This window comes from Urocampus carinirostris, chromosome 19, assembly GCF_059441175.1.
Source record: "Urocampus carinirostris isolate Australia breed hairy pipefish chromosome 19, RoL_Ucar_1.0, whole genome shotgun sequence".
NCBI lineage: Eukaryota > Metazoa > Chordata > Actinopteri > Syngnathiformes > Syngnathidae > Urocampus > Urocampus carinirostris.
The window spans coordinates 20,608,304-20,631,850 of record NC_142367.1 but is presented as its reverse complement, the minus strand read 5'-3'; the positions used below and the strand labels follow the sequence as shown (position 1 = coordinate 20,631,850).

The window sequence follows — 23,547 nt, the reverse complement described above, 5'->3', positions numbered from 1 at the left end:
GTGTGCCAGGGCCGTGTAACCTTGTCTAGTGCGCAGAAGAAAATTTCCCAATGTTATATTGCAAAAAATGCAGGCTATTGTTTGATGTTTTTTCTTTCTCTTAGTGATCATCGGAGTAAATGTAAGATTCTTTCATATCAATAGGTGGCAGCAGATTACTTTTTTGTACTCGTTATTCTCTAGGTATCTGCTCATTATGTAGCCCAGGAAAATTCTGTTTGATTAAGCTTTTTAAGTTTTTGCTACAAAAAAATTAATCAAAAAATTATCCAGTCAAAATATTGCTTATAATTTTCCTCATTTTAGTCTTGATTTTCTTATTTGACAAAAAAAAAAGAACGTAGCAAAATTAAAAATATATTTAGATATTTTTTGCTCATTTCAAGTATCGTTTTTGTTATTCTATTGTACAAAACAAAGAAAACTAGAGGAAAACCTGGGGTTGTGGGGTTGGGGGGAGATTAAAATACAGTAAAATCAAAAATTACTATTAAATGATTACTATTAAATTATTAATCAAAGTAAATAACAGTCTGTGCAACCTATTGAGACTCTGTGATTTATACAAATAAACATGCTTTTTTGGTTAGATCCCGATTTCCTGTATGCTTGGGCAAGTACAGCCTGGTGGCGCCCATCCTTATCCAGGCCAACATATGTTTCCACCCAGCCTCGAACCGGGGTGGTCAGCCTGGTTGCCCTGGCTCAAAAAAGGTTGAAAAACACTGGTTAAAATTATAATTCTCTATTGTAGTGTAGATTTGGAGCTATGCCGTTTTGAAGACGGAACTTCATTTCAGTATTATTTTCTACCATGAAATAATGATTTATTTTGAAATAATATTATTTAAGAATATTTGACTATGTTTTTCTGATATAATTGAGCAGAAATTAGGTCAGTGATTCATTAGCATACCAAGAGAAGGAGATCTCCCCCCCTTATAGCATATAACAGCAGCTTAGAAGAGGTCGGATTATGCAACAGGTTATGCACAACAAGGTGTTCACATTTACTTTGAAGTGTTTTGGTGTCACAAAGTGTCATGTAATAATTCCTTTTGCACGTCATTCACGGCTTGACTTTTGGTGCACAATTACAAATAGTATCGATGTAACCACCATGACTCACCGTGGGAAAATGATTTCAAGAACCACGATTGCATGCGGGAGGTGACAACACATTGCCTACTACACGTCCGGGCTTTGCTTTGTTATTTTGCCAAGAGGCAGTCGTAATAACAGTATGTATATAACTTATGAGTGGGTATACTATGCATCCGTTGAGTCATTTCAAACTTAGTTTCCAAAGAACAACTGCACAGCGTACAAATGAGCGTCCTGACGATCATCCGAGTGTGTTTCGATGTTGAGGATTCATCTCCCATCTCATCTCATTAGCTACACCGCTTATCCTCAGTAGGGTCGCGGGGGTGCTGGAGCCCATCCCAGCAATCATCGGGCAGTGGGCAGGGGACACCCTGAACCGGTTGCCGGCCAATCGCAGGGCACACGGGGACAGACAACTCATTCGCTCATTCACACCTAGGGACAATTTGGACCGGCCAATTCACCTGAAATGCATGTTTTTGGAATGTGGGAGGAAACCACAAGCGCGGGGAGAACATACAAACTCCGCACAGGAAGTATGGAGCTGGATTTGAACCCACGACAGGTTCCCATGACATCAACTGTGCCGCACAAGCGCTAACCACTGCGCCGCCGTGCTGCCTATGTTGAGGATTCTTTCGAGAGAATTTTAATGTCAGAAAAGCCCGAGGGCAGTATATGTCCATTTGTTCAAGGCTCGTCATGATCGCGTGACTCAGATAATAAAGAAAAACACTTTGCCATAGCAACTGTCAAGTCAGATGAGGCCCTCACCATTATTACTACTTCCTTTTTGTCATTTGTTGTTACGCTCCATATTGCATTATAGCTGCGAATGAAATTGTGCCGTGAGTGTGATCTTTTTAAAAAGAGACACTATAACCAAAAAAAATGGATTTGTTTGCCATGGTTTCAGATTTCTTTGTTGTCGATTTTTCTATAAAGTAAAAATATGACATAAAAAAATAAATAAAATAATTAGATTTGTTTTACCTTATATTCAGACAAGTCCTCCTTGGCAGTAGTTGAAGCAATTTGACACCACCTAATCACACAAGAAAAACAATGTGTTAATTAAATGTTTTATTTAAATTAAATGCAGGTATTGTTATTGTATATTGAAAAAAGGACATTGTATCACTTAGCACCTCCTAAGGGTAAAACAAACTTAATACTTTAAAACAAAACAATTTTGATGACATTGAGCAAAATTACATATAGATATGCATTTTAAAAAAAAATCTAAAATCTTGTAAGATGCTGTTTTGCAAAAAAAAAAAAAAAGAGGAAAAATGGTGTGCTCTTTTGCACTCGCTTGCACTACACAAAACAGCGACATCTAGTGGTTCCATTTTACACACTGTCCCTTTAAGAACTCAATGAAAAGTCAGACTGGTATCGATCTGAAAAAAAGAATCACGCCCCTGGTTTTCCAAATAATTGGAACAAACCTGAAAAAAATATGCCTAAAATTTAGGGGTTTATTTACTGAATGCCATGGTGCTTTTTTCCCACAGCACAATAAGGTTCACTAAGGTGGCCATGCCAACCTAAGGCCAGTGCACACACTTGATGTTAAAGGGACTGCGTAGTATTTAATGCCTCCTAGTGGTATAAAAACCTCCATTCAGTAAAACAACAACATTGATCTGAAAAAAATGCATAAAATATAATACAAATGTTATTTTTTATTAAATAAATAAAATCATAGGTTGAGAAATTTGTAGTGGAATCAAGACGTAGAAGTCGCCGCCATGTTTGTCTGCCATCTTGCTGCCAAATTGTTCTTATGGCACTGTTCTTTGTTTGCATTAGACAATACAGTGACATCTAGTGGTCAAATAATACACACTGGGGCTTTAAGTTCAACAATTAAAAGAAAAAGAAAAACTATTACACTAACATGATGCACTTACGGTGAACAACATGGCACACTAAAAGAACACAAAGCCACAATCCACAATATTGTTAGCATTGTTAGCATCCATACTTCCAAGATACAGCCCAAATGCTGACTGTATAACTTGAAAAACAGTTAGCTACTGCAGCAAAAAATCTACATTGGTCACTAAAAGGAACTTATTGCACATTTTATGCAAATATTTAAAGCTGAACAAAATCAGAAAACTCATTTATGAATTCTACTTAGTGGGCTTTTTTACCTTGAAAAATGGTTGGTAAAGCTCAGAAAACAGTGGCCAAATGTGGTTTAACACCCTTTAATTTCATAATGCCAAAAGCAGTTTATGACCGCAATTATTGATAAAGTGGCATATGTTTATGTTAGTATTGAAGTTTGGGCATTGTTGCACCACTCCCACTTTTAAATTAGAATCTGGATTTACGATGTCATAATAACCCTTATTTTGTTGGCATTTTCTTTGCCGCCAGGGCGCCCTGGCTCCCAGCCATCCGTTTCCGACGGTGGATGTCCCAGACCATGCGCACTACACCATTGGGGTGATCATCTTGGTTGTGGGCATCACAGGGATTGTCGGAAACTTTTTGGTCATTTACGCATTCTGCAGGTAAGAGTGATGGATGTTGTATACAATAATGATATGAGAGACCCTTGTATTATCCTTGCTGCTTTTTTTGGAACTACTTCGGACAGTATCTTACCTACTAGGGGTAAGATCGAGCCTAGAAAATTCAGCCAAACCCCGCACAAGTTGCGGGTATATAAACACTTAAACACGCCCGAACCAGACGGATTAACTTGATTTGATAAACCAAGTGCGTATCTTGGCGACATGCAGAAAACGAAAGTAAAACTGAACAAAATGGCACCGAAAACAATTGCTGCAGATTACAAGCTGTAAAAAGCAAAAAGTTTGTAACTCTTGTAAGCTATTGGCAAGAATCAGAAATGAGGTCTGACGTGATGGAGGTGGAGGAAGAAAGCCGCGCTTCTTTTACGCCAACACTAGGGAGGAACATTTAATTGGATTTAGTGATATTAGTCATATTGAGTTAAACTGATAGTTCTGTAAGAATTTTCTTTATCTAAGTAATTACTTTGAGTAAAAGTGCATGCTGTGCAGATCCTCCACGAAAAAAACAGGCAAGAGAGAAACCCGACCAGCCAGACTTAATGATTAACATTATAAGCCAGAACCCAGCCTAAGATCTTACCTTTAATACCTACCAACACTACCGCTTTAATGATTACACTTCAACTAACAATTATTTTCTATTGATTTTTTTTTTAAATCTACCCTTTTTAAATATTTTTACCCAAAAATATCTTGACTCGAGATAATATACTTTTTAAATAGAATATACATACTCGAATTGATATACAAACCAGATTTAATGTGTGACAAAATAGATTGCCTTTTTTTCCCCTAAGTAATTTTCATGTGATAGCTCGTTTGTATTTGGTGTTTGTCGCATCTAGTATTTCTAATCCACTTTTGGGGTGTAAATCTCTTTACAAAAAAAGGAAATTCTATTTAGAGGCTGCAAGGATAGTTCTATTAGAAAGAGGAGTGATTGATTTGGTTCAACTTTGGTTTGATTCGATATGACAGGATTTTGTTCAGTATTTTGAAATACATAATGAATTCGCCAAAAATAGCATTACCTACAAAAGATCTACAGGTAGCTCTGCAAAAAAAAGACAAGGTGTTGCAAATTTCAATGCACTTCCAGGTAGAATCGTTTCATTCAGTCTGATTCAATGCACCAACACCGTTAAAGGAGCTTTACAGAACTTAGAACTTTTTTTACTCGTGGCCGCCATCTCCTGGCTTGTTTCATCAATGCAGCCTCCGTTAGCTCAACTGTTTATCTTTCTTGGGGTTTGGGTGGACGTTTGGACTGTACTTAAGTTTACAGACAACCTTTTGACTCTATTTGTACATGCTAAACACAATCTATCTCCATAATATTTAAAAATAAATGGACACATAAATAATCATGCTTGTTTAATGAAATTAAATGAAATGATCTGCATTTATATAGCACTTTTCAAGTCAAGACTTCCCAAAGCGCTTTACATTGTGCTTCACATTTCACAATAGCGGCCGTGCAGCCAAGTAAGGCGCTAACCTGCTTATTGGGGGTATTAGGGGTTCAGTGTCTTACCCAAGGACACTTCGACATGTAACACGGAGGAGCCGGGATTCGAACTGCGATCTCTTGATCCCAAGACGAGCGCTCTACCTACTGAGCCACTGCCGCCGGAAGTGGTAGACTTTTGTGAAAACAGAATTTTAATGAGATCGCTGAAGCGGTTTATTCCAGACATGGGACCAAGTCACACATGTGCAAGTCTCAAGTAAGTCTCAAGTCTTCACCTTCAAGTCCCAAGTAAGTCCCAAGTATTTTTTTCTTGGGCAAGTCAAGTCACAAGTCAAGTCCCGAGTCTTAGATTGCCAAGTCCAAGTCAAGTCACAAGTCATAAAAACAGCGACTCGAGTCGACTCGAGTCCAAGTCACTAAGTCTCAAGTCCCCATGTCTGGTTTATTCACACACAAACACTTGGTCTAGCTTCCAAATAAAGCAGCAGTTGACGAAAATACTAGCAGTGAGTCAAATAGTTGTCGTTTGGATTAAAAGAATTGTTTTTAAAAGCAGCAGGTGTTTTTTAACTCATTCAATGCCTGGCGTTTTTTCTCAAATTGGGAGAGCCAGTCCCAGACAATTTTTGCCATTTTGATTCATTTTTGAAGGCCTACAGAAGATTTATTTCTGTAGCTACAGTGTATACGCACACATATATATATATATATATATATATATATATATATATATATATATATATATATATATATATATATATATATATATACACATTAGTATGTATAGAGAACGTTTAGTATGAAGAGAGAGCTTGACCCCTTGTTTTTCATTGGATAAAAAGTATGTTTAGTAGACAACAGTTGAACATTGCTGAGTTTCTTGAAAATACTTTTATAAAATATGTTTTACGTTTCCAAGAAAACTTCCAAAAAGGATGAATTTCAAGCAGAATTTTCACTTTGGTGCTTTCTTTTGCATTTCTCTGACACAATACTTTGCTAAACACAAGGGCACTTTGCTTGCAAATTGTTTTAAAAAATACTGAACTGATGAAAGAACTGCATGAACAATGCAAACATTTGCACACAATGGCGATAACATTCCCTAAAAATGTCCTTCTCTGAACCGACGATGACAGTGGGAAAGGAAAGGAAAAGGCTCTGTTGAAGAACTTACTGCCTATTACTATTTCTCCATGTCTCACGATTCTTACCACACTGCTTCGCTACACCTGCTAACCATATCCCCGCCTGCATTCACTCATTTGCCAGAAAAAGGAAGCAACACTAGGGTGTCCGGGCTTCCTCGTTGTGTGGACAAAGTTTTGATATAAGCCACTCCTGCCTTTAAATAGTGATTTATCATACTAAAACCATTCCCATAGGCTTGATACTTACCAATGAGCATATGTTTGAAATAAAATGAGAAGAAGGTATTTTTACGTTTTGGCACTCAGGGACAATGCTTCTGAAAACTTATTTGTGTGTTATGGAATTAAATAAAGTGGCAAAAAGCGGTAGTCTAAAGTAAAAAGCGGTAGGGTTGGCAAGTATACTTGAAGGTGGCCTCTTACTTTCACCGTTGTCATGCTTCATTAACAAAGAGAAACCAAGAAAATGTGGGTAATAGCATAAGATCACTCTCCAGCACTCCCACAGCCCCCATTCTTCCTACCTAGTTTGTTCCACCCTGAACTGCTTAAGTAAAGTAAGATAAACGCAGGCACGGTAGAAAATAAAGCATAGGTACTCTTTAGACTCAGTTGGGCATTGTTAATGCGCGATAGAAAAAATTGCTTTTTTAACAACACCTCAAACGATGCACCCCATCTTTAAACCTGAAAGACTTATCCTGTTCATAACTTTTTTTTTTACATCAAGTATCTTTTGTATTTTACTGTTCGTTTTATGTATTTCAACTTGATGAAGTGCACATAGTTCTAAAGGCGAATTTATGACAGATTGCCTGAAGTACTAAATTTTTACAGAAGCCGAAGCCTGCGGACGCCGTCCAACATCTTCATCATCAACCTGGCCATCACTGATTTCTTAATGTGTGCGACGCAGGCGCCCATCTTCTTTATCACCAGCATGCACAAGAGGTGGATCTTCAGCAAGAAAGGTAACCGAATTAGAGCTGCAGCTAACGCATAATTTAATAATAATAGTCTATTTTTTTTTTCAAAATTGGATCTTTAAAAAATAATAATTTTCTCCTCTTTGTTCAAATATGTTTTGATGGATGAAAAAAGTGCACAAAACAACAGAATATTCTATAATATAAAACAAGAAAAAAATCACAAGTGATGCCAAATAATTTAACAATAAACAGTAAAGGCCAGACAGATGTAAAGTCACCAGCTGATTACTTACATATGTTTTGGCCTTGTCCCAAACTTAACGACTTTTGGATTGAAATTTCTAAAATCTTGAATTAAGTCCTTGGCCTACCAACAAACAGACCCACTTATTTTTATGTAAATAAAACAGTCTGTTAAATTCAAACCACGTGCATTGAATATGTGTGTAGATTATTTTTCTTCTGGACTGATCAATCATTATCCATATCAACAAACTGCAAAATCGGGAATTTAAAGCTAAAAATACAGTATGTCTAGAGTATTGCTTCCTTCATGATAAATGCTAGACACGACATGAGGCTATTTCAAAATTAATTTGTGTGGGAAACCACGAGCGCCACCTGCTGGCCGAACTGGCAACCACTGAATTAGATTTTGAATCAAATAACTATAATTTCAAAGTAATTTTCTCAACATCAATCTCCCCTTTTCTCATTTAATGTATTTACTTAGTCACTTTAGTTTTACGGATGGTGTAAAAAGAATCGATGATGAAACTCATTTTTGATCAACAATTTGATCAATTCGTTGTTGCAACCCTAAACCCCATCACCCAATTCATACGTGCGCGCACTTAGTTTCGCTTCGTTAATGCAGATCATTTCATTTCATTTCATTTCATTCTCTGAGTCTGACCTGCCTTTAATGCTTCATCAGCGATCAGCCCGTCCCCGCATCAAAAGATTCCATCACGCTGCGTCTTGATTGTCTGAGTGCACGTTTTCGAATGTACCTCGCTTGTGCGAGTGCTGTTGTCTATCTAGTGCGAGTGTTGTATGTATTAAGTGTGTTTTATTTTGTTTATTCCTCCTATTGTCTATGTGTGTGTCCTTGGGGGAGTGCAGATAGAGAATGATCCGTTGATCAAACATTGATAGTCGTCGGCGAGCTTGTTTTCCTTCAGGAATTGTCGTGACCTTCGTGAAGGCCACTGATCCCCACCAATGTTTAATAGATGTCTACTGAACAGGAAACAAAAAGGGGGAAAGGAATCTTTCTCCTTTTCAGTAAATAAGAGAAAGTGGCTTGAAAAGAAAGTGACACATTCTTTTGCCCATGTTCCAAAGATGATCAAAATGATGGAAGCAACATGGAGGAGATAAATTGCAGTATTGATCCTTTCATTTCTTTTATTTGAGGTTGTATAAGGCGCTGCCAGCTGTGTTTTGAGATAAAGACTATGTCATTCCGTTACCATGCCTCTATACCAGAGGTGGGCAAATTACAGTCCATGGGCTGTATGCGGTCCCGTCAGGCATTCTCATCCGACCCATCCAATGTTCAAAATATAATGACAATATGTATAAAATGGTAAAACAAAAACAAGTATCACTGTTTCCTTTTTTTTTAAACCTAAAAACAACTTCAAGTTTGGGTGCACGTTACACAAAAGGATTTACAGTAGTACATTACTGACCACAATCATAAAACATTGGTTGCAACGGAAATCAAACCAAAGCTGCGGCGGTGAGAGCGCCGAACCCTAACCAGTGGAACATCAGCGCTATAGTTAACATACGAAAAGGCATTGTTTTTTTATCTCATTATCACACCATTTTATTCACTGTACCAGAGATGGTTGTGAAGAATGGAGAAAACCGAAAGTAGTCCTGAAAGATATGAACACAAAAAAGTATGAGGGAAACAACTCTTTGATGATAAATCGGACTTTGAAGGACATTGAGTAAATACATTGCACATTTTATGTTAGTATTGTGATCATGGTTTGCGTTGTCAATGAATGATTTAACAACATTGTCACCTAAAATGCTTAGTTAAATATGAGAAAAAGTGAAAAAAAAACAAAAAAACAATACATTTATATCAGTTTTTAATCAAAAAGGACCCAAGTTGGCGTTCTACTCGAATACAGTAAATCAGTAGGCCTACGGTTTTGTGCCATTCTTGTTCCCAACAGAGCTGGATACATTTTTCTTTACTTGCCTAATTATTTATCAAGATATTTATCAAATTTAAAGAAAAAAAAAACACTTCTGAGCTACCCCTATAGCATTTTGAAATTATCAATACATATGATCAAATTTTGTGCTTAAAAAGGGACATTATCTTTTTATCAGCTCTAAATCTGATTGTTTCAAATCCAAAATTGATGAAATTGTCTAATTATAGATTTAAAAATAAAATATATACAATACATGTAAATGGCTGCATGTTTATTTTTCCCAAAATGCATATTGTCACTGCTATTCTACAGATTTATTTCCTTTATCTAAAGACTTATTTACATTTTTGCATGAATGCAATGTTTAAAAAAGGACAATGGTACTTTTAGATGTATAGGATTCCAAACTGTATTGGTATATCCCAGAAAATATATCAATATTTCTTTCCTTCCTGGCCTTGCCCTAATGCCAAAATATTTAATGAAATGCAGCATGAGAATCAAAGTTTGCTCACCCTTGTTCTATATCAATCGAAACATTTCTGTATCCATGAAAATGAAAGGAAAGATGATTAATCCAATATTAAAGTGACGACCAAGAACGATTGACAAAAAAATAAATGTACCAAATTATAACCAATGAAGATTTTTAACATAGTGAGCAAAAGGTGTTACCTTGATTCAACAAAAAAATAATTGGGCTTTTATTTTAGTTTAAAAATGACCACTGAGAAGATTAAATTATGTAGATTTGGAGAATCTCTAATCCAAAATTTCACTAAATTATTGTTTATGAAATTTGTATAGACTTATTTGGTTATTGTTTAAAGCACATCAAAACCTAGCACTCCTTTTATTTTTTATAAAAAAGATTCACGTACTGGATAGCAAAAAAAAAAAAAAAAACCTATTCCCAGCCAACAATTAATGTCATAAAAACACCCAAAATTCTGTGTTTTCATATTTTTATTGTCTATATAAAGACAGCCAAGCATACTATATTAAGCGTCGCTTGTTTCGAAGTGAGAATTGTGCTTGCTTGTTTGACAATTTTCTTTCGAGTTAAGCAAAAAAATCAAATCATTTATTTGTGCCAGTGTCATTGCCGGATATTTCTTTTCCCCCGGGATTTAGTTAATACCATTTTTGTGTGCCACTTTCCGGCCGTTGCGAAAATTGTCCCCACGGCAGGCGGCGTAATGGCTCATTGGAACGATTGAAAAGGATTGTAAAAGTAATGTTTGCTTGTTTTAGCTATCTGGAAAGACCAAACCCTGCTTTGATGTTGCTGGAAGGCATGGTCTTACTCGGGGGGCGCCGGAACTAGGGTCTGCGTGGGGTTGGGTCGCATAGGGTTTTTAAAAGCAGAAACTCGTCAAAAGATACATGTAAAATGCATCCAGTGTCGTTCAAGCTTCAGTTCAACAGCATCTACAATCTCCTTCCACACTCCGCCAGCCTCTCGTTCCGCATTTCAATTTGAATAAAATATTTTACGATCAGTTTGCCAAAAAAAAAAAGATTCATTGAATCAGATAAATTTGTTGAAACTCTGAGTCCGTGTACGCACTGTGTTGGTTTAATGAGGAAGTAGCAAGCCAATCATATTGCAGGGCGGATGTACATGGATCTCAAACATTAGTGCTGTGTTTTCAGTAATTGTCGTACTGTGCCATGTGCCTTGGCTCAAAAAGGGTTGAAAAACGCTGCATTAGGGAGTACATTTTGACTGCTGCCTAATTAGTTAGCACATATGAAGCATCCATTTCAAAATTGATATTTTGCGCTGATGTTAGAAAATAGCTTCACTGTTCACACTTCGGTTTGAGTGTTTTTTTAAATATATTTCAAATATCCAAAGTCAGTCAACCATGTGGACATTCCTGACATTTCAAAGTAGTTTACTAATCTCATCAAGTCATTATTTACCGTCAGTGGTTTTCGCATTAACTTTACAATGAGAAAGTAGGGATCAAGTTTTTTTGCTACTTAATTAACATGTTGAAATGGGCCAAACCTATAACTAAATTAGTATTTTGTTCGTCTTTTCAAGCATACTGCAATTGAAATAGAAACTTGTATCTGAATCATTGATTACTTAGCAAAATAATCAACGGAATAATACAAATAAAACATTAATTCGACACAGCCTTGGCTTTGTAAGGCCACAATGTGATGTTTTGTTACAAGAATATTTCTTTGTGCGTCTGAGGTTAGATGCGTTTCAGGCATCTTCATACATAATAGATACGCTGGGCCCTGCCGAAACCAATCAGGAGGCAGCGTTCCTTTCCAGACTGTATATTGTGCAACTCTGTTGTCTGTCCATCTTTCATTCTTTTTTTATTATTATCCATTTAGTTTTCTCTCAGCGGGTTGATTGTCAAAGGGCAATCTATTGTTGCTACTGTGACTTTTCAATTTTCGAGCTCGCATCACTTTCAACTCTAATCCAACAATTCACGTTCAAAAGCTTCTTGAATGGAAATATTAAATACAAAGGAGAATTTGACATTTAAAATATTAAAATTTGATAGGAAATACATAGCAGTAAATATTTAATCATACAACTAAATTATCAAATTAATTAGTGATTATCAAATTGTTGTTACCAGTTCCAATAGACATCATAGCGAATGCAGTTAGCCAGCATAGATGGCAGACAGGACTTGCATTTATCCATAGCAATTGTTAGCAAGACATTGCTTGGAAAACCAAATGTATCCTTTTCATTCAAAACCTTTGTTTTGACCACAAGGTCAATAGATAAAACACCTAAACTAGATGAGATGTTGTCAGGGGTTTTTTCCCCTCCCTATCTTTTACTATAATATATGTTACATGTTTTCTATTGTCTTGTCCGTCACTCAAATTGCCATCAATTGTTCAAATTCATTTTGACTCTGGTGTTTCGTCCATAAATTTTATCCCTCATCAAACCAAGGACTACACCAGTAGCTTTTCTTCCCTCTGTCTAAAAGCATAGGGGCTACATGTGTCCTTGTGAATCCACTATTCAGTCAAACACATTAGCATTGCACTGGCCCCGTTTCAGATGCTGTGGGAAATCCCGTTTTCTCAGCTGCTCTCGTGTTTGCCTTGGCGCAGGCTGTGAATTGTACGCCTTCTGTGGCGCCCTCTTCGGCATCTGCAGCATGATGACGCTGATGGTGATTGCAGTGGATCGCTACGTTGTGATCACGCGGCCCTTGGCCTCGTTGGGGGCCATGTCTCGCAAGAAAGCGCTCAGCATCGTGGCTGTGGCCTGGCTGTACTCCATGGGATGGAGTTTGCCGCCCTTCTTCGGCTGGAGTCAGTACAAATTTCTCTCTTTTACACGTGTTTAATATGCCAACCGTCTTTACTAATTTTCAATGCGTCAGTTGGAGGTGAAAAGGCAATTACCGTATTTTCACGACCAAAGGTCACACCGTTTTAAAAGGGGGAGTCTCCGTAGCCGGTTTTGTTTCTGTATTTAACACTACACAGGGTGCACTGCACGGTAGAGCGCGGGTGCCCTCTGTTGCAGCCGCAACTGTTGTGCCTATATCTGACTCCATTTTGCGCAAACTATATTTTTTTAGTAAAGTTTATAAACTCATTGTAAAGGCTACCATAGCTCTTTGGTTTTAATCACGCCAATCAATATTACTTAATAAACACATTATACAGTCTACGTTCACGACACATGTTTAAGCAAAGTGTGCGTTCACGCGAAGGGGAATCAGATTTTGCATGGGAGTCCAATTTAGGCACAATATATCTTGCGGCTGCTCAGTTATTTGATCTTCCGTGTAGCGTAGAGATCAACAGACCATAGCGGACGAAAACACGGAAAGCATTTAATGGAGGGAAAGTGTGGTTTTTAACTTATTAACATTTAAACTCATTCAAAATTTCTAAATATGCTACGGCATTAGCATCCCTTAGTACTTCCGCAAACAACGCATTGCGTGTGACGTCACATATCCTTTTTTTTCACAAGCGGGGACCTTGTGGCGTAAAACAAGGGACACTTAAAAGTTATTGGAGATCGCGTGCAGGTATCATTTAGTTGTAAGCGTGAATGATCTAACAAAACATCTAATTTCACCCAAAAATGTTGTCTCAGGTATGGCTCAGCCATGGCTCAAACATGCGACCTCCCAGCGTCCGCGGCTTTACATCACACAAGGGCACACCGCACAATACAGCGCCGTACAATTTGAGGAAAATCTGAGACCTTGATGTACTCGTGAAAATACAGTAGATGATTTCACGCCCAGAGGTTTAACCTGACTTAACACCATTGCTGTGTTATGTTTTTTCTCCCCTCAAAGTTGCCCAAAGGTATTCCTAAACCAAATTTTGTTTTAATTAGGCACAGAACATGTAGTGTTCCTCCACACAAGTATGCAAAACTGCAAAACATTCCACGTGCCTGGGGACTCAGGAAACTTGGTCTCAAAGTAGACCCTTCTGTAGAGCTAAGGCGAATCACATTAACACAACATGTGAGGCTAACAGACAGCAATTGTCGTGAATACAATTTCCATGACCCCAATTTTATGGATGATTATGACAAATTAATGTCCCTGAAAAGTGTCTAGAGAAAATAAAAGTTATAGTGACAGGAAATAACCGTGATTTTCTGACTATAAGTCGCACCGGCCAAAAAATGCATAATTAACCATGTATAAGTTGCACTGGAGTACAAGTCGCATTTTCGGGGGAAATATATTTTATAAAGTCCACCACCCAAAATACAAATAATTTTAAAATGCAGTTTAAAATAATTAACAAAACTCACCCACGGCCAAGGTTTTTTCCCTTTTTCATAGAAGTAATTTGGCAAGTTCCAAAGCTCACTTTACTTTAAGACATCGTTGGAATGGGCCATACTAAAATATGGATGTTCCACTGCACATATCACATAAATAATGTCTAGATGTTGTGTTTATTCCCTGTTGTACTGCATTTTTCAGTGTATCTGCGGTTCATTTTAGCAGATTTTTTTTTCTCCCCAATTTCTTGCAACATTCTTGTCTTTCAGCCAGAGAAAAAGACTAACAACATGGGCCACAATTCCTAGGAATTTTCCAAAACTTCCCTTGAAACACTCGTAACTTCTGACTCACACGTAAAACAATATGGTGCCTGGCTTGGTAAGGTGCTGGTGTTCCTCTGATGATGTCACAGTTCAGAATAAAAAAAGACAAAACATGGTTTCTTCAAAATGTATTATCTCGAAAAATAATTGGAATATACCTATGAAATATACCATGTACTATTTCCTCACATTTTGCATGTTTAAGAATTTGGGATTACTTTTAACATGACAGGCTGTCCAGCACACGTACGCAGTTCAAAGAGTTGGTAAAAATTGCTCTGTTTTGTGTTTCTATCCTCACATCAGTCTCTGCGGTCAGCACTCAAACACGAGCGCAAAACGTCAGTTGTTTATTAATGCTCAGTATATAATTCCTGTAATTGCTGGTAATAGAGGCAGTTATGCAGGCGGCCGAGTTAGGAGAGATGGCGAGCTAAAAGAAAAATTGAACATGATTTCCAGTATGTTATGCGATAAAAGAGTTGTGGATAACCAAAAATAAAGGAGGGGGGTTGGGGGGGGCAGCGACTTGGAGATTACAAAATATAAATTCACCAGTTGTGAGAATATTGGTAATGAAAACTCATTCTAAAAAAGGTTAACATGTACTTGGTAATAATTACAAGTGTAACATTACGGGGGGGGTGTATTAATACGTTTCACAGCATGTTTTGTTCATTCAGTGCAGTTGCGTTTCTGAATTATTTCTCTCATTAGATTTATAATTAGTTGGAGCTTCAGTCAGGCATAACCAAATAATGAATGGTCTGCCATTTTAAACCGAACCTATTAAGAGTCGGAAACAGTGCAGGCACGACTAAAGCCTCCTAAAGATGGATCCACAATAAAAATATGTTTTAAAAAGAATTGGGTCAGCTCTTGGCATGTATGAACTTGGGAATTACATAGAGCGCCACATGCCTAAAGGGGGAGCTACTGCAAGGCCATGACTTTTTAATTTACCTTTGTTAGGGGGTAAATAATAGTCTGTATTAAAAATTGACAGTGAACAAATATAACAGCAGGAGCCCTCACCCCCCCCCAAAAAAAATAATTGTTGGAAGTACTGTATGTTCCAGGCGCTTACGTCCCGGAGGGTCTCATGACATCTTGTTCGTGGGACTACATGACGTTCACGCCAGCCGTGCGCTCCTACACTATGCTGCTATTCACCTTTGTTTTCTTCATCCCGCTCTTCGTCATCATCTTCTGCTACTGCTGCATCTTCAGGGCCATCCGGCACACCACCCAGTCAGTAAAACCGATCCGAGATGAACAGTAGCGTGAAGTAACCAATTACACGGCTTCGTGCGAGTGCAAACTAAAACGCAAAACGTTGCTGATGCTGAGCAGGGCCTTCGAGAAGATCAACTGCGTGGGTACCAGAGAGTCGGCAAAGAGGTTCCACAAGATGAAGAGTGAGTGGAAGATGGCTAAGATCGCACTGATCGTTATCCTGCTCTTTATCATCTCTTGGGCGCCTTATTCCTGCACCGCTCTCACCGCTTTTGCTGGGTAGGTCTGAATGTCACGCACAACACATTGCATTTAATTTTGGGGAGGAAAAGCAATTTTTTTTAACTTAGCATTGTTAATAAAGGTACAGAAAATGTGTAGGATTTGATCAAAGCAAACTAAAAAAGAGAGCCATCTCTTCGACAGCACGACGAAGGCGCAGGACTCAAATTCTTCTGAGCCAAATGCAGTAGTACACAGAGCTTAAACACAGTATTAAAAACGCTATGATATGATTTGGCATCGGAGATCTCAAGAAAACTTTCCAATCAAATAATCATAATATCATATTCTTTAAATCCTTCAGAATTTCAGATGTCAACTGTAAATATTTGCAAATTTCTTTAGTCTCTATTAAATGATCTTGGTAATAAATCAAAGAAATGCATTTATCAGATTGGAATAAAACTTTAGTCGTGCTTGCGTGGGTTTCCTCCGGGCACTCCGGTTTCCTCCCACGTTCCAAAAACATGCATTTCAGGTGAATTGGCCGGTCCAAATTGTCCCTAGGTGTGAATGAGCGAATTAGTTGTCTGTCCCCGTGTGCCCTGCCATTGGTTGGCAACCAGTTCAGGGTGTCCCCTGCCCACTGCCCGAAGATGGCTGGGATGGGCTCCAGCCCCCCCGCGACCCTAATGAGGATAAGCGGTACGGCTAATGAGATGAGATGAGATGGTTATTATCCCTAAAAAAAAAATATTTTCAGGTCTTAAAGAAAAGGGAAGATTATGGGTGTAGAAAGTTTTTGGCAATGTATTTTTAGTTTGAATAATGACCGTCTATGGGGCCCCAACCACTGTCACTGCCTAACAAATAATTTGTTTCCTAAAATGTTGGAGCTAAAGTTATGTTTTGAATACCATTATGTGCGCCCCATTTTTATTAGGTATGCCGATCAGCTCACTCCGTACATGAACTCCGTCCCGGCAGTCATCGCCAAAGCATCCGCCATCCACAACCCAATCATCTATGCCATCACGCACCCTAAATACAGGTATTAAGCTAACTGGCAGAGAACATCTACCGCTCCAAATTAACCCGGGTGCCTGGATGTTTCAGGTCTGCGCTGAGCCGCTACGTGCCCTACCTGGGCGCACTGTTGTGTGTGCGAGTGCGCGAACGCTTCAGCAGCAGCAGCTTTCAGTCCACCCGCCGCTCCACACTCACCAGCCAATCTGAGAGCAACCGCCAAAGCAAGCCCGCCCGGTCCTCGCTATCCGACAGTGAATCAGTGAGTGTTACTCGTGTCCCCTTATGGCAGTGGTTCTCAAATAGTGGGGCAAGCCCCCCTGGTGGGTTCATTCGGCATCGGGAATTTCATTATGGTCCTAGGATGAAGTGAGCAATTTAACATTCACTACCTTAGAAGGCAATAGGGCTCTTATTGGTAATGCGCGCTAGGCAATGTATCATCCATGCATTGCACATACATAAAACAAAGAATGAATATGAAGTTGCAGATCGTAAAGTGACCCCGTGAAAGAATATTTAACGGCTATAAAGGGGACAGGCAGAAGAGACGGGGATAAAGATGACAACTAAAGTCTCCCAAAAGCTAAGATGAGGAAGTTTAAGGAGGCATATGAAGAGGTTAGCTTCACTGCAGCCACTGTTAGACGAGGAAATACTTGCTATGTTTAAAAATGTCGACAGCAGACAGGATGCAACCAAATAAATAAGGCTGTCACTTGAGACATTACTCGCCAATCATGCTGATACGACACTTGTTTTATTTTTTCAGTGAAAATGTGCTGATTATGGGCGACGATTTGACATGGACCACCAGTATAGGGCCATCATTGTTTCGTCCCGACCACTTTGACGTGATCACTGAATAAAAAGATCAATTGTTCAAGCAGTGCAGAAAGGGTTAAATCAGGTTTTGTGTGAGGCTTATGTTTTGTTGTGGTTTGATCCTTACCAAGGCCAACCCTAAACCTACGTCCTTGGTGCCAAATAATCATAATCATTGCCAACAATCATCCTGCTTTGCGGCTTTAGTATACCAGCGAGCGTTGCAGGCATCATTTGATTGAGCAAGAGCTGAGAGTTGCTGTGTCCCGCTTCTAAAACCATTGTACAGTATTGAAAGCTTGCTCATTATTGCCTTTCATCCAGACAACATCTTTGTTTGAACCAAAAGAAAAATCAAGATTATTTTATTTTAAGGATTAAAGTTATTATTGTGCTTGTTATTTATTTATTTAATGTATTTATTCATTTATTGATGTTGGTGATCAGGTTGACTGCATTTTAAATTTTTGAATATAATATAGTTCAACATAGTCAAAATGTTTAAGTACGAGTATTTTATTATTGAAGTTTAATTGATCTATAAATCTCATCTGTTATAGTTAAAAAAAAGCCATTTTTGCGGTTATACCACCCTAAGTGCCATAAAAGCTAAAATATTTTAGATTTTTTTAAGAAAGCTGCACCAATTCTTCAAGTAAAAATTCAACAAAACCGCCAAACCCGTACTCCAGACAAAAGCTAATTCTTCAGCATATTTTATTTCACTGTGCATTTGATGATTTGATAGAATTTATGAAGAAATAAGGCCAGAGCGTGTGTCTCAAATTAATTTAAATATGCGAATTAACATTTGTCTCCATACCGCAATTAGGCTCATTTTCACCCGTCATTTTCGTCCGAAGTAATGTTTTAAAACAAGGTGCAAGCAAAATTCTTTTATGAAAACGTAACAAAATACTGCTAACATTAAAGATATTGTTGTATTTACCTTCTGCACAGACTGCACTGAGCGAGAAAGCAAAGGGAGTTTTTGTGCTGTGTGCCTACCTCTACTGCTCATCCAATCAAATTGCTTTGAGGGGTTTGCTGGTGACTTGGGATGTCAACAATGTCTTCTGTGGGTTTATATTATTAAGTATCTCAACAGTGAACATACATAGTTTAATGAGCTTCCATTTAAAGGATTTCTTCGCAACATACTGCCTAAACGGGGCATGTTGGTGTGACACCCTGACTGTAAAATGTAGTTAAGAATGTGCCCTATATAAACTCAACTGAACCTAACCACTTCATTGTGCTTCAACTTAGCAAGTACTCAAATCAGTATCTGTTCACTTGTCCTTGGAACGCCAGAGAAATGTGCAGAATTCAAGTTCTCTATGAGCCAGATTTACTCTTCAAAAATGCCATTTATGGCTCGCAAGCCATAGGTTCCCGGTCCCCGTCTTATACGTTACAAATGATTATACAGTGTTAAGCAGAAGTGCACTTAATCCTTGGATGCAAAAGTTGGTTGTTATTTTTCAATGTCTTTAAAATATAACCAACTCATAGGTCGTAATATTGTTAATATCTGTTTATGACATGATTCCTTCAGTATTTTCATTTTACCCCCACTAATTTTAAACCCCACTCATAGAAGAGTATATGTACTGGTACACCATCCAGAGGTAAGACAATAATGTAAAGACAAATGATAATATTTACAGTCGCAGGAGCACAGGGTGTTTTGGTGGCGGGTATTTTCTTATTCTTAGGGTGGAATTGCCAGTAAATAATTGAAAAGCACTGCCTGATAGTATGCCACCTACCTCTTCTGTCTCTGCCCCCTAATGTTTGGTCTTGGACCTCATTTATTATCGTGGTTCTCTTCCAGGCCCGCATTTCTGACATGGAGGACGACAGCTGCTTCCCAGCAACACTAAACCATCGGGTGTCCTGTGACATCAGATATGTGCGCCGTTCTAGCCAGAGGTTAAAAGTAAGGATTTTGAAACATCGATCGAGCCTTGGGTTTATGATTGCTCATCTTTACAGTGCAGCACAATCAAACACTTTCAGTCACAATTGGAAATTTCTGAAATTATCTTTTTATCTATAGTCACTCATCCATCTAATTGGAGACCTAAAGCCCGACGCACACCTGACGCCAACCGCGTAAAGAGGGGCGTCATCAATGTTTCCTGCAGTCACCGCAGTGTTTTGTATTTAAAGCACATGCGTTGTGGAAAAGAGTAGGTCGGTGTGAGGATTTTGGTGAGCCATAATTATCAAAAATGTTTAATATGACAGCTTTGGCACTAGGGTTGTGCAATTAACTGAAACCTAATAGACATTGCAATGTGACATAGTGCAATTGTCTAATCGCAAGACACTAGGTTTTTTTTCAAGGATTCATTGCTCCGTGTTTGTGAGTGGTGGAATGTTTGGCCAACCAGAATTGTCACAGTTTGGGTTTTAACAGCAAATTAGAGACTAGTTGTAACGGTAATAGCCAATAAAGGTGAGGCAAAGTTTGCAAGCAGTACGCTACGCGACAAGTGTCTCATGAGAGCAGACAACAACGCTAAAAAAGCTCCTCAAAAGAGGGTGCCATTTTCTTAAGGTTAAAGCATGTCAGTCAAGTCATGCTCATTTGTATAGCCCTTAATCACAAATTCTCAAAGGGCTGCACAGACCAACATTGCAACATCTCATGATCTGAAACCTACATGAGGGCAAGGAAAAACTAAAAAATCTCAGAATTAGGAAAATAAAGAAACTTTAAGAAGAGGCCGATTAAGTACTCACAAAAAAAAAACGATCGCAGAAAATACATTATTCTTTTTAGATTCAAAATTACACTGAAATTGCACAACTGATCTGAAAAATCGCAATCAGTTTTTATCCCCAAAATTGTGCAGCCCAATCAGGCACCGTGGCGTTTCTCCCCAAAAAAGTGCCCCCGCACACCCGATACCCAAAGCAAAATGCCCATGTCCAGTGGTGTCGCACACGGTTGCAGCCAAGTGTGCATTTGGCTATCCAATGAGGTGAATCAATTCAATAAAGGAATAGGAAGGAAATGCTTGTCTTACTGCAAAAGTAACCTCACAGTTTTTGCATGCAAACAAGTAGAATGTCATTAAACGGGTAAGTCGATCACCTGAATCTGATTGAGCATGCATTTCACTCAACTATCAAAATAAAATGAAAAGAAGATGCCCCAAGCAACAAAAAGCAAGAGCTGTGCTTGGATGCCTTTTTCCTTATGAATGGTATAACTGTGATGCAGGGTGAGGTGTGGTTGAACGAAGGAAAAAGTCCTACTTGTTAGCCGTTCCTAAAACAGAAAAGAGCTGCTGACTCAAGACAGAAAGGTCTAGTCATAGAGTAGGTCACACAGCCCTGAATCTCCATCACATGTCTCTTTGAATATTTGCTTCTGGCTTTGCATGTCTGTTTGTCTTGCACTGGCTTTTAGCAGGGGTCAATCAGTGGACCAATTAATTGGCCCACGTTTATCTGATTTCAACCGATTAGAAATTGGCTAATCCCCTACAAAATGAGCCGATTTTTTGTACCAATCTCATCTTCGTTCTTATTCTGAACAGGCCACAGTAGTTTTTTTTGCTGTGATGACAAATAGGCCCTATGTTTTTGTTTGAGAGAACTTAAATGCATAAAAAGTATAATGCATATATAATTAGCTTAATTGCTGCTCATTTTTTTTTAAGTTTATTGTTGTTTTCATTGAATCAAATTAAATGTATTATTTATAATTGTACTTAGTTCTGCATTATTGCATTGAATTTGTTTGACCTCTTCTGACGGCTGGCAAGCCAAAAAGTGAATTTGTTTTGTTTTTTTGTGAGTACTTGTTTGTTGATAAACAAATGTGTCCGTACAATGCTACCAGTCACTGAAATATGTCATGCCACACACCATTGGAAAACTTAACTCTTAGGATTCAGGATATCCCGACAATTTAAAAATGCATTAATCACAAAAACATCACCATCAGTTTGAAACCATAAAGCTGTGATAGCTTACCAATACGTCTTCGAGTATAGCTCATGAGTTGATATTCTGCAAACATGTAGTCGTTGCATCCAATTAATTCAACCATGTACAACATTTACTAAAAAACACACGATAATGCCGACAGATAAAAAATCTGCCTAAAAGCATAACTGCTTCATTGTGATCCGGTCGTTTCGCCATATCATTTCCATTTACAAATAAACCGACTCGTAACAATATTTCCACTATGGACATTAGCCCTTGACCTTTTGTTTGACACCACTCTTGGCCGATAGCAGGCTTGTTTGATAAAACGAGGATTGCCTCTTATAGCTCCGAATACGTTTAGCCTGCAGTAAGATTCAAATGATGATTGACACATTAAACAATGAAATTCTCGAAAGAACGGTACGCAGATGTTCGGAAGGTATTAGACCCCAAAATAAACATGTGTAACACTAATCGTGTTTCATTTTTAGGCACAATTATTACGCACAAGTGTGCACAATCGTTGAGTTCTGGAAAGAAAAGTTAAACATTTACAACTCTTACAAAATGTCTAATGAATTAAAATAGTTTTAGAGGTTTGATAGATGTAAACTTATCGTCTCCAAATGGCCACTCTTGGAAAAGGCTAGACCTACCCTTAGAAAAATGTGTAAAATACAATGTTCAGTTTTTCACATTTTTGTCCAATTTGACAAAGTAACAGGTAAGGCTTCATGTTGTCTTTTCAAGCAAAGATTGCCTTGCTACACTCATCTGCAGGGATTAGATTCCAAAAAACAAATTCAGGCAAGAATAAAACCTTCTATTTCTTTGTGTTCCAACTCAGGTCACTCACTCAATGTTTAGTAGCACTTGCAGTGATTATTTCAGTTAGCGACAATACTTCAGAGTCTTATCTTTCAAAAGACAGCAAAACTGTTCATATTCTCCAAACAGTTCAAGAACGGCATTCGATTTACTTTGGGCAACAGGCATTTTATTTGTTGATAGTAGAATTTGAAAAATAAAAACATTTTAAAATCTTCGACCCTTTCCGTAGACCCTCACCGGCTCAGGAGTTGCATGTGGCTCTTTAGCGCTAGTGGCTCCCTGGGGCTTTTCCAAAAATGTTTACAAATTGCAAAAGTTGGGGGCGTAATATGGTTTCTGTAGGATGACATATGTGCAAAAAAATTTACATTTTTTTCAATTCTGTAAAAATGTGAAGATTATTACATTTCAACTATGTGTGAAGCACAATGTAAAAGCACTTTGGGAGGTCTTCATTGACTTGAAAAGCGCTATATAAAAGCAGACCATTTACATTTACATTTGACTACTTCACTGCTTTTTTTCCCTCGGCTTGTTTTCTTTTCTCCCGTGTTCCCTGCGTTAGTGCTGAACGTAGTGCAAACTCTGCCCCTTTTAAAGGGGCAGCATCACAATGCAACTCAACCTTTCGCTACAGCCTCAATTTCAACACAGAAGTCCCAAATAAATACAATCCTGAAATGCACTTTTGAGTAACAAAGTAGCAGTTTCTTTTCAGCGGTTTAAGATTTTTGTCTTTATATATTTGAATGACAATAAGAGAAGAGGATACTGTTGCGTTTACCTTATGCACAGATTTGTGACATTTACACAGAAATCAAACTTAAATTGTATTTAATTGATTTTATTTAGCTTTACAAGCATGCTGTTTTATTGCACTCTTTTTGTTGCCCAGTTAAGTGACACATTATGCAAGTACATTTTGTTTTTTGTTTTTTAATCCTCACAATTATAATGACATCCAAAATTGG

The 23,547-nt window shown here is 38.1% G+C and overlaps 1 protein-coding gene across 1 annotated transcript in view; it reads left to right on the top strand.

The window, feature by feature from the left end:
• The window catches only part of LOC148347668 (melanopsin-A-like), a 33,519-nt gene that overhangs the window by 5,254 nt on the left and 4,718 nt on the right, over nucleotides 1–23,547 (top strand). The window contains exons 2-9 of the mRNA XM_088323235.1: nucleotides 3,499–3,635; nucleotides 7,122–7,255; nucleotides 12,505–12,708; nucleotides 15,565–15,736; nucleotides 15,839–16,000; nucleotides 16,887–16,994; nucleotides 17,060–17,231; nucleotides 19,632–19,736. Of these exons, the coding sequence (XP_088179361.1) occupies nucleotides 3,499–3,635; nucleotides 7,122–7,255; nucleotides 12,505–12,708; nucleotides 15,565–15,736; nucleotides 15,839–16,000; nucleotides 16,887–16,994; nucleotides 17,060–17,231; nucleotides 19,632–19,736 (1,194 nt within the window). The remainder of the gene's footprint in view (nucleotides 1–3,498; nucleotides 3,636–7,121; nucleotides 7,256–12,504; nucleotides 12,709–15,564; nucleotides 15,737–15,838; nucleotides 16,001–16,886; nucleotides 16,995–17,059; nucleotides 17,232–19,631; nucleotides 19,737–23,547) is intronic.